Below are 11,879 nucleotides of genomic sequence, written 5' to 3' on the forward strand. Positions count from 1 at the left end.
GACACCTTGATTTATCATTGCATTTAACCTCTTCCACTTCATCCTCCCAACTATAGGGCCATTCTTGTCCTTTTAGGGGGGGCAGGGGATATTTAGGGGGAGTTAGCAGCCCGTTTCATAAGGCTGTGATTATCCCAAAGATCACAATAGGTCTCATATACATCGATGCCCATTTTTAAATAAACGATCTCTCCACAGTGAAATGGCTACTTTGGGTCACACATGAATAAAACTAGGCTCATTTAATCCACAAGAGTCTCATCTTTCCAGTCATACCCAATTTATGCAATTCCAAGACTGTTTAGGGACCTCAGTGTGCCAGAATATGCAAATACAGTAGGCAAAAATAACACATTTGTACTGTCTTAAAAAAGTGGCCTGGTTTTTCCCCTCACTGCATGGAATTAGCATAAAGTGGGCATGTCTGTAAAGGGGGTATTTATGGAACCCATTTTCATTCAGATAGCTTGAGGTTAAAAGTCAAGGGAGCCCTGTGAAAATGGCCATGCCAGTTTTTTTGACAAAATTTAGCTAACTTTAGGGCATCATTTAGCGACAAGCGTGACATGGTTGGTACCAGAGGATTCTCTTAAAACGCCACCTGCTACAGCCTCTGAAAGATGGTAACGTTAGCCGAGGACAGAGCAAAAGAGGTTACTCATGACTCCCCTCTGCCTCTCTACAGGAGAAGCGCACAAACCTGAAGAAACCAAACTCTGAGCGCACTGGTCACGGCTTCAGGGTGAAGTTCAACCCTCTGGCCCTCCTGCTGGATGCCTCACTGGAGGGAGAGTTTGACCTCGTCCAGAGGATCATCTATGAGGTATGCAATAACTCTGTGAGTATACTTTTTAACTCTTTGTATCTGACTGTCGAATAAGTACTCATATTTTCATCTGGCTGCTTCTTTTTCTTCCAGGTGGAGAATCCCAGCACTCCCAATGACGAGGGCATCACGCCCCTCCACAATGCAGTGTGTGCGGGACATCACCACATAGTCAAGTTCCTGCTGGATTTCGGTGTGAACGTTAACGCTGCCGACAGTGATGGATGGTGAGTGATGGCGCATGTTCGAAAGAAATTTACTGCAGTTTGATTTTCCTGTTGCATCCATATACATTTATGTTTGTTTGCCTGAACAGGACTCCACTTCACTGTGCCGCGTCCTGCAACAGCGTTCATCTCTGCAAGTTGCTGGTGGAGTCAGGGGCCGCCATCTTTGCCAGCACCATTAGTGATGTGGAGACTGCTGCAGATAAATGCGAGGAAATGGAAGAGGGTTACATCCAGTGCTCCCAGTTTCTATACGGTGAGAAACCCACCAGTCAGTCCAGTGTGCACAGAAGTGTTTGCTTCAAAATAAAAGTTTTGTTCTTATCCCTTGATCTCTGTCAGTCCTGACTTCATCGAAGTTAAAGATCTTGGTGTGATACTGACAGTCTGCTTTGGACTCTCTGGTGCAGGTGTTCAAGAGAAATTGGGCGTAATGAACAAGGGGACAGTGTACGCTCTGTGGGATTACAAACCCCAGAACCAAGACGAGCTGGCGTTCGGCGAGGGGGACGCCATCACCATCCTGCGACGACAGGACGACAGTGAAACAGAGTGGTGGTGGGCGCGACTGGAAGACAACGAGGGCTACGTGCCCCGCAACCTGCTGGGGGTAAAAACAAAATACATTATATGTCACATTTGTCCATCAGGGGAAGTGTGCTTCTACTAAAACAAGACGTGGCGTTTAGCTAATAGAGTTGTAAAGGCTAGAACAATTTGGACATGTGAGTATGGTTAGCAGGCGACTGTTTGCACCTCCTACAAATATCACCTGCATCTGGGAGGATTTTTGCCATTCAGGCATTTGTCTAGTGTATCCTGAAGAGAACTTTACACTGTAATTATGCCGAGCACACATGGACGAAAAGTGTATTAAATTAACAATATGGTCCCACCTGTTGTGAGGTATTGGTTAACCAATTTGTTGCTCTCCAGTCTGCTTCAGATGGGCTGTTGGATTCAGGTTGAGGGATCAATGGAATTGTAAATTATGGAGATAGAGCGTTTCCGAGTCCATCATGGACCCAGGAGGGTGGTTAGGGAAATGTGGATTTAATATATGCAGCCCTAAATGACATACTGGCCATTCCCATGAGCTGACTAGCTGGTTAAATTTCTACTTAGATGCAGTGGCACCCCTCGGCTGACTGCTTTGGGGTGGCGGCACTGTTGGGAGAAGTTTGTCTGAAGGCGTTTCTGCCAGAAAGCCTTTTAGACAAACTTGGAACAACCTGAAATTTTAAGAAAAAGTATAAAATCCTGCTCTGCCCTTCTAAGTTTCGTAGACAAAACAGTTGTTTCTTTGCTAGTCACCATTATTATCTTGAGCCTATGGCACTTGCTTTTATTTCATGTTACATAACAACTTGTCATCAGCTTGACATTCACTTCACCTGTCCCTCCTGTATCCTGTCATGAACACAAAAACTACACTTACACACAATGAGAGTGGGTCATTAGTGATGACTGAGAGGAAATAACATCTGTATGAGTCTCTACATTGTTAGTTAGGAATATCCTTCATATTATGTCTTCAAACTTTGCTTGACAACTTAATTGAAACACATGTAGTGACAAAGTATTTTAAACAAACACGAACAAGTCACATTATCGATGTTTAACATTACTTCTTCTGTTTGTTTCCTGTTTGCAGCTCTATCCTAGGATCAAGCCTCGTCAGCGCTCGCTGGCATAGTGTCTCACTCCGCTGACCTCTGGCGAACAGCTGGACTAGTGACAAAACCAAGAGCAGAGAACAAAGGAGCCTGGTGCTCTGTCTCTTCTCCCCGTGGCCATAACCTCCCCCCGGCCTCGTGCTTCTCACAAATTCCTTTTTCTCTGAAGCAGCAGGCACCGAACTCTGACACACATATTTACATCTGCACACACACATAGACGCACACGCAATGAAACACAAGCACTCCAAATGCGAAGATCTCTTAAACCACCCCATCCTAACCCCCCCTTCCCCTCCTCTCCCCACTCTATCATTGTCCCAACTTGATTTTACCCTGACTCAGTGTCAGCTCTGTATCAGACATCAACTTGAAGAATAAAACACTAACCCTTGTCTCAGTATTTCTCGCAGTGTTCACACTTCTTCAGCCATGACTTCTATGGTGGCACTGGTTTACACAACACTACATGGTGACTGGAAAATCCTCTCTAATGGGGAGACGTTGCTGATTTTTGTTAGTGAAATGTAATTTTAGTTGTAAGACATTATATGTTTTTTTTAATGCCAATTTGTTCCCCTTGCACAGAAAGCAGAAAATCTGCTCTGTGTTTGATTCTTCTGTAGTCTAACCACCAAAGATGAATATAGATTTAAAAACTTAATCTCTATGACTCCTTGCAGAATAGCAGAGGAGTGAGATAATCAGTTGATTTGCTGCTACCAGTAACAACTCCCAGGAGTTGGTTTGAAGTCCTTCTAGATATTCTCAGAAGAGGAAAATAGAAAATGTAATTGTAAATCCTCCATTTTAACTACACAGGCCAGTCAGAACAAATCCAGCATGTTGAAGCAAAGATGAATAAAGACAGATGGCTCACAAATGTTCTTGAATCACATTTCAAGAACGTCATTGCAAGACTTGTTTTTTCATTCAGTGACCACATTTACATGCGCAAAATATTCTGGTGTTTGCCCTTACTCTGAAAAAACAGTATTCCCCTTTAGGAGTTTACATGGCTAATGAAAAGGTATATTCCACTAATAATCCTGTTTACATGCAGCAGTGCATACTTCAATTAACGTGCCCTAAAATGGCTTTAATCACGTCAAAATATGGAAAAGAGGAATGACTAGAAACCCTGGTGCCATTTTGCTTCTATGCTATCGGCGGCAGACTTAATCAACCAAACACAACCTCCCTCTTTTAGTCCCTCAACCACCCTCTTAAAAAGGTCAGCGTTGTCTGAGAGTGATAGAGAAGGTGGAAGGTGGACTATTGCATGCAATGTTTCTGTAAGTTATTAATAACTGAGAATGCTGCGAGTCTGGCTGCATTACTTGATCCAAAGTTAGCGTGTCATTACACATGCTAGCAGCAGGTAACGGTCCACATTTCATAATTTCGTCATCTGTTAGTACTTCTTGTCGGTCAGCCAGTTAAATTGCTTGAAGCGGGGGTCAGTGACTGTAAGAAAGACACTGACCTCATCTTTGTTTGACACTCGCCACCTCCTTTAATTTCCTCCACCAGTTTACTGATTTGGATGTCAGTTACTATAGCAACAATTGATTGTTCAAAGCATTCGGGTCAGTACAAACTGTGACGCACATTCTGAATTTGTTGCATATGTGTCCAAAAAATGCTCCTAAACCCAACCAATACCAGCATATACCAGCCATGTCTTGATCGGAAAATGCTTCATTCAGAATTTTCTTCTTTTTTTTTTTTTTTGTTAAGATATTTTTTTGGGGCATTTTGCCTTTAATGGACAAGACAGTTAAGTGTGAAAGGGGGAGAGAGAGAGAGGTAGAGACATGCAGCAAAGGGCCACGGGCTGGACTCGAACCCGGGCCGCAACAGCCTTGTACATGGGGCGCCTGCTCTACCACTAAACCACCGACGCCCCTAATTCAGAATAGTCTAACAGAATATACTGTTTACACGACCCCAATGAAATCCAGAATATTGTCTTGTTCAGAATAATAGTGGAATATTGGTGCGCATGTAAACGCAGTCAGTGTCATCTGTTCAGAATCTGGAAGCAGGTCATAACACAGATGATTCAGTTTTTCTGTAATACGAGATTTCAAGATGTATGAGTGAAAAACACTGAATGAAAAATCCCCAAATTTACACCGAATTTATATTTTTGGTAAGCTGGTGATGTCTGAAATGAACGGTTCATCTGCCATAGTTTCCAAAAGATATTGTGATGGAAATTAGAACAAAGTACGGAGCCCCTAAAGTCCCGAAAGGTGATATTATGTTGTGTGCACAATTTAATTATCTTGTTGGAACAAGATAAAAAGAAAATGTCACTTTTCAGGACTTTAAAGGCTCCGTAATAAGCAGTATTTTTGCTTTACCAAAAAGATTGCCAAATGAGAAACTATCTGCACATCTGTAGATTGTGTAAAAAGTTAAAAATGTAAAAGATCTCTTACTAAAGGTATTGCAGGAATTAAGAATTGGGGGAAAAGTTGTTTTATAGTTTTAATTTCACAGTTGTGAGGTGGGTAAAAATCAGCTCCACGCGTACATGAAGATGTTCTTGAAGGTGTTTTTGGGTCATTTACAGTTTAAATAGTGTTTTTAGGCATTTATAATAAGTTGGTCCTTACTTCAGAGATTAATTTTTCTGACTTCTGGCACCTGATGAGATTTTTGCTTTTGTTACGATTTAACGTGGCATTGTGGCAAGAAGACCAGCGAGCGGTATCTTTACATGATGAAATCCAGACACTGCATCCCAAAAAACACTATCACAAGCTTTGTTTACCCCACTAGACAAAGTTAACACTCAATATTAATAACTTGTGTTTTCTACCAGCTGCTAAGTAGGTCTCTGGTCATCTAACGTTGCAGTTCTGTTTTTGTGGCTGTGACAAATCCCACTTGAAACACTTAAATCTCAGGACCAACATGGTGCTGCTGACACTGTTCCACCACTAAACTAGTGATCATATATTCACTCTCAGTAAACATCACCTTCATTTGAGCAGCAAACCAAACAAAAACAGTCCAAAATTTAAAAAAGATTAAAAAAAAAAAAAACTGATAATGATGAAGAAACGTTTTTTGTGTCTGAAATGTAAATGTTCAGATTTGCTTCAGACAATCCTGAATTTGCCCGGTTCTCTTCCTCCTTTCAGCTGCCCCCCTTTCAGGTATACACCATTCCAGTAACACTAAACATGTGTTATCTGTCACATTAATAAACATCTAGAGTCCATCATCAACCTGTTCTGAACCTTGAGTGACTGAGTGTTACGCAGAGTGTGCTAGTGGCCCAGGCTTTACCATGGCTTAATCTGTACATAGTGTGAGGAGATGTGTTATATGTCTGTTTGCTGTATGGACAAGTGGGCTTTCTGTATAAACGCTGTACTCACACATTCAAATTCTGTAAATGTGAACAATAAAACAGAAGCTCTGGCATGAATAATGGTTCTCTGTGTCGTTAACAGTGCAGTGTGTTTGAAGTTCGTCCTCAGGTAATAACAGAATAACTAAACTAAATAGATAGAATAAATTCGACTCTGTTGAATACGTTTATTACACAGAGTATTTGGGCTATGTTCCAGATTTCAATTATAAAGTTGTAGAAAATCTTTCATAATATAAAAATGGTGTAAAAATAAATTCAATTGCACAACAAATAAATAAATGGAAAAGAAAGAAACAATGAAAGCAGAAACCTTCAGGGTCTGCTGAACAATTGGAGTAAAACTGAAATGTCAAAAACATTTTTATAATTTTTGAGTTTTATATTTTTTGTGGTAGTCAAGTATGTTCGAAAACAGTTACCTTTAAACATAAAAGCGGAGGGTTGTCTTTTAATCCAAATCAATTCTGGCATTAAAAACTACAGTGATCAAGTAAAAGTCAACCACACAGGGTTTCACGGGTAATGGTGACATTTTTAACCAATAGGAAAAGACTTTATGTGACACTCGACCAATCAGATCAGCAGATCGTCTCCCCGTGCGCACTGCACAGCAAAACCCTCAGAGGACCGGGAAGACCACTATTCCTGTTATTTTTACAATCTTCATGCTTTATAACCTCTATTAACATGGTAAGTATGAATTATTGTGAAGTTATGATTTATGTAACCGGGTGAAAAACTGTAAAGTTTTACTTTTTGTGCCAGCTCTCAGGTAAATTAAGGTACTGAATCGGTGTTAGCTAACATTAATGCAACTGGTAACGTTAATGTCAGAATTTCAGCCAAGGTAACGGTCAAGTTAGGTGACGTTAACGTTACAATGACAAGATGGAGGACGACAGTTTAATCAAGTTTGATGTTGTAAAGGATACCTGAATAGTGATTTAGTGAATTAAGTGTATCTTAACTGGATTTTAGTGTTTTTTGATAAATGGAAAGACACCGTTTAAGACCAGTTTTGCCCGGAGGTTTGAGATGCTGGTTGTTCTGTTAATGTTACCGTTAAACAAAATAGCTCCCTAACTGACAGATTGGACGGATAAACCGTTGCGCAGACGGAGCTAACGGTTCGCCCAGTCTTTAAAGCTAATTCGTGTTTGAAGATTGTGCTAACTGTTAGCTTAGCTCTGTCTTTACAGTTTAACAAATATTTCAGTCAGATGAAAGGAGGGTTTTTTTTACTCTCCGTTGGTGCCCGAATGACTGGAAAACCGCCCAATCTGGCAACAATAAATGTATTTTATTGCCATCTTTTTATTTGGAGAAATAATGCAAAAAAAAAAAAGACGGTTTAAAATCAGAATTTGGGGTTTATTCTCAGCTGTTAAGACTATTTTAACTGGGTTATACACTGTGAATGTTTATGTGCCAGCTATCCAAGTAAATTAAGGCACTGAATCAATGTTACCCAACATAAATGCAACCCTTAACGTTAGCTAAGGGAACGTTCAAGTTAGCAAACATTAATCAAGTTTGCTGTTGTATATGACACCTGAATTGTGATTTTGTTAAATAAGTTTATTTTAACTGGATTTTTTATGTTTTCTGATATGTGAAAACGCACAATTGAAATCGAGCTTCAGTTTGCCCGCTGGTTGGAGAGGCCAGTTTTAGTTACCATTTAACGTTAACAAAATGGCTCCCTAACTGACAGCTTGGACTGACAAACTGTTGCGCAGACAGAGCTAACGGTTAGCCCAGTCTTTAAAGCTTATTAGTTTTTGAAGATTGGGCTAACTGTTAGCTCTGTCTTTACAATTTAACAAATATTTCTGTCGGATGAAGGGAGGGAGGGTTTTTTTGACTTTCTGTTGGTGCCGAATGACTGGAAAACCACCCAATCTGGCAACAATAAATGTATTTTATAGCCATCTTTATATTAGGGGGTTTAAAATCAGAATTATGGCACTGAATTGATGTTAACCAACATTATTGCAACTGTTAGCTAAGGGAACGTTCAGAATGGGCTAGCTGTTAGCTCTGTCTTTACAATTAAATAAAGATTGTAGTCGGATGAAGGGAGAGAGAGATTTTCTTTGACTTTCCGGTAGTGCCAGAGTGACTGGAACAATAAATGTATTTTATTGCCATCTTCTTCTTAACATCACCAAAAAATTGGACAGTTTAAAATCAGAATTTGGGGTTAAATTTAAAAAAAAATTACATTAAATTAAAAATTACATTAAATTAAAATTAGAACTAATTAAATTAAAAAAATAATTAAAATTAAATTAAATTAAATTAAAATTATACTCAGCTAGATTAACAGCTGTTAAAACCATTCTAACAGCTAATGCTAATGTTAGGCTAAATGGACAGTTTCTATAACCAGTAAAGAAACAATTAGCCTTATTGTTAATTAAGATAATCAGTGTGTAGTAAACACCTCAGTTGTACATTTTTGACGACTGTACAAATTGATATAAATTTGTGAACAATCCAATGATTCTTAAATGTAAGTATTCTTTAAATTGGGCTGAAAATTCTCAGTTGAGGTCAGTAATGGTGCAGTTTAAGTATTTTTGTTTGTCAGATTTGGATATAATCAGACACTTGTAAGCCATCCACTGATCCTGCAAGTTTGATAAAATGCTATATGATGAAGTTTGTCCTCCACAAGCACCGTTTAGGTCAAATTCTTCCTCCCATTGAGGTTCTGGATTAAGGTCTGTCATGTTGTCCGCAGGTTTGTCTTGCTTTATTTAGAGGCTAAATGAATATGCAACATGTAGCCTATCAGATGACTTTGCCTCACTGCTGAATCAAGCCCGATCTCTTTTGCTAGCTTCAACACATGATGACTAATAGAGGTGGATTTCACCAGAGGGTCCAGGATATGATATCATTACTATACTTAAGTCACGATACAATATTATTGTGATTTCAAATATGTTGCGATATGCTATTGTGTGAAAAGTTTCCAGTGTGTTCATCTGACTACAGCAATTATTTTGCAGCAGCAACATGTATCTAATGGACTGAAAAAGTAATTGATTGTGTTATTTTAGTAGGCTACCTAAAGTTTGATTTGTATTTTTAATATTGACAGATTATATAATAATCATATAATAACAAAAATATTGTGATACTATGCTGTATTGATTTTTCGCCAGCCCCTCATGACTAATCTAAAGCATGTGATTAGTAGCTAAATGTTAAAAATTGCCTGTGTTTTCCTCCAGCGTGAGTGTATCTCAGTGCACGTGGGTCAGGCTGGTGTCCAGATTGGCAATGCCTGCTGGGAGCTTTACTGCCTGGAACATGGGATCCAGCCTGATGGACAGATGCCCAGTGACAAGACCATTGGAGGGGGAGATGATTCCTTCAACACGTTCTTCAGTGAGACTGGAGCTGGAAAGCACGTCCCCAGAGCTGTTTTTGTGGACCTGGAACCCACTGTCATCGGTAAAGTCTTAACTGAATGTAGACCATAGTCTCTGGTTGATTTTGGTGAGTCAGACCCTTTAGTTGTTCTGATTCAACACTGTCTCCTCAGATGAGGTGCGAACAGGCACCTACCGGCAGCTGTTCCACCCTGAGCAGCTGATCACTGGCAAGGAGGATGCTGCCAATAACTATGCCCGTGGACACTACACCATCGGCAAAGAGATCATTGACTTGGTGCTGGACAGGATCCGCAAACTGGTGGGTTACTTCAGAGTTCCTTCCTAATAAGACTGGGAGCCATCACATCACATTTTCTGCAACACATTTTTCTATAAATAGTCTGCAACACATTTGTGCTGTGATTCAACTGACTCAAATTATGCAGTTTAACTGCAACACTAGAGGGCACCAAAAACCTTATACATGAAGAGTAATATCCCTGCTCATTTTAGGTGATTTTCTAGCCATGCAGCTCTTTTGATTTTCCAGGTTTTGAGACCTGTTTATGAGATTTCTGCCTTTAGACCAGTACAATGGAGGTGCCTGGGATTGTGTTTGTCAAACTGACAGCATATATTTTATAAATATTGCTTGATTTCAAATTCAGGTTTGATTGTGGCTTTGACTCTATGTTCTGTTCAGTTTACAGTGTCGGTGTGCAGTGTCTTTTGTTCAGTTTTATTTTAATACATAGAATTATCAGGTGTTTTACTACTACTTTGTTATTACTAAATGAAGTGGTCCCTGACCCATCATCTAAACTATATTATTGAATTTCTTATATCTGGTCAATGTCTGTTTCTCTGTCCTCAGTCTGACCAGTGCACTGGTCTTCAGGGATTCCTGGTTTTCCACAGCTTCGGCGGTGGTACGGGCTCTGGTTTTACATCCCTGCTGTTGGAGCGCCTGTCTGTTGATTACGGCAAGAAGTCTAAGCTGGAGTTCTCCATCTACCCAGCTCCACAGGTGTCCACTGCTGTGGTAGAGCCGTACAACGCCATCCTGACCACCCACACCACTCTAGAGCACTCTGACTGTGCCTTCATGGTGGATAACGAGGCCATCTACGATATCTGTCGCAGGAACCTGGATATTGAGCGTCCAACCTACACCAACCTCAACAGGCTGATGAGTCAGATTGTGTCCTCCATCACTGCTTCCCTGCGTTTTGATGGTGCTCTTAATGTTGATCTTACAGAGTTTCAGACCAACTTGGTGCCATATCCTCGTATCCACTTCCCTCTGGCCACCTATGCCCCTGTCATCTCTGCTGAGAAGGCCTACCATGAGCAGTTAACAGTGGCAGAAATTACCAACGCCTGCTTTGAACCAGCCAATCAGATGGTAAAATGTGACCCTCGCCACGGCAAATACATGGCCTGCTGCCTTTTGTACCGTGGCGATGTGGTGCCCAAAGATGTCAATGCCGCCATCGCCACCATAAAGACCAAGCGCACCATCCAGTTTGTGGACTGGTGCCCCACTGGTTTCAAGGTTGGCATCAACTACCAGCCGCCCACTGTAGTTCCTGGTGGAGACCTGGCTAAAGTCCAGAGGGCTGTGTGCATGCTGAGCAACACCACTGCTATCGCAGAGGCCTGGGCTCGACTTGACCACAAGTTTGATCTGATGTACGCTAAGCGTGCTTTTGTTCACTGGTATGTAGGTGAGGGTATGGAGGAGGGAGAGTTCTCTGAGGCCAGGGAGGACATGGCAGCTTTGGAGAAGGATTATGAGGAGGTTGGGCTTGAATCTGTTGAGGGTGAGGGTGAAGACGAGGGGGAGTATTAACAGGGATAAAAGAATTACTTGAGGGGGAAACAGTTCGGTGTTCTTAAATATATTCATATTTGTCAACTAAAATACTAGTTTGGTTACATTCAGATTTGAATTCCTTAAAATGTAAGTTTCAGTTTTCTAAAGGTCATTTGTTTCTATTGAATGCACTCCAGAGTTTATTTTGTTTATTATTTGTGCAGAATAAAAATCCTAAAACTGTCAGTGTTGTGATTTTTTCAGGGTATGTTCTTGGCAAAGTTCATTTGAAGTTTTGTCTGTTCTTAAAAGAGTTTTATTCTATTTATTAATGTTTTTTAGTGAGGAATAAAAATCCATAAAATTTGACAGAAGTTTGAGGAATATGTGTAAAACATATATTACGGTGTTTTCATTTTACTTGCGCTTTGGCGTGACTTATGTTTCAGTGTGGAATCAGCACAATAATGCAGTGAAGTGTAAAATGTGTAAATATGGTATGAACCACAGGGTGGCAGCCTTAATGTTTGAAGTTTTTCTTTTTCTGTAATATGATC

General features: G+C 40.4%; 3 protein-coding genes across 8 annotated transcripts in view; 2 read left to right on the forward strand and 1 right to left on the reverse strand.

Moving 5' to 3' along the window:
* ppp1r13bb (protein phosphatase 1, regulatory subunit 13Bb) overlaps positions 1-3,132 on the forward strand; it is a 35,913-nt gene extending 32,781 nt beyond the window's left edge. For 3 of the 5 annotated variants that reach the window (XM_050057787.1, XM_050057790.1, XM_050057788.1), the window contains exons 14-18: positions 686-838; positions 920-1,053; positions 1,143-1,309; positions 1,464-1,663; positions 2,708-3,132. In XM_050057787.1, the coding sequence (XP_049913744.1) occupies positions 686-838; positions 920-1,053; positions 1,143-1,309; positions 1,464-1,663; positions 2,708-2,749 (696 nt within the window). In that variant the 3' untranslated portion in view covers positions 2,750-3,132. The remainder of the gene's footprint in view (positions 1-685; positions 839-919; positions 1,054-1,142; positions 1,310-1,463; positions 1,664-2,707) is intronic. The other 2 variants (XM_050057791.1, XM_050057789.1) reach the window with 1 other exon arrangement.
* The window catches only part of LOC126398464 (trans-L-3-hydroxyproline dehydratase), a 263,012-nt gene that overhangs the window by 161,548 nt on the left and 89,585 nt on the right, over positions 1-11,879 (reverse strand). The gene's annotated exons all lie outside the window — the stretch shown is intronic.
* LOC126398451 (tubulin alpha-1B chain-like) lies at positions 6,757-11,549 on the forward strand. 2 transcript variants are annotated; one of them, XM_050057807.1, is made up of 4 exons: positions 6,757-6,810; positions 9,363-9,585; positions 9,677-9,825; positions 10,381-11,549. In XM_050057807.1, the coding sequence occupies exons 1-4, from the start codon at positions 6,808-6,810 to the stop codon at positions 11,356-11,358; spliced, it is 1,353 nt and encodes a 450-aa protein (XP_049913764.1). In that variant the 5' UTR covers positions 6,757-6,807; the 3' UTR covers positions 11,359-11,549. The 2 variants fall into 2 exon arrangements, with proteins under 2 accessions (XP_049913764.1, XP_049913763.1); XM_050057806.1 differs by lacking the exon at positions 6,757-6,810 and having other exon boundaries at positions 9,333-9,585.

Source organism: Epinephelus moara, chromosome 12 (assembly GCF_006386435.1).
Source record: "Epinephelus moara isolate mb chromosome 12, YSFRI_EMoa_1.0, whole genome shotgun sequence".
Taxonomy (NCBI): Eukaryota; Metazoa; Chordata; class Actinopteri; order Perciformes; family Serranidae; genus Epinephelus; species Epinephelus moara.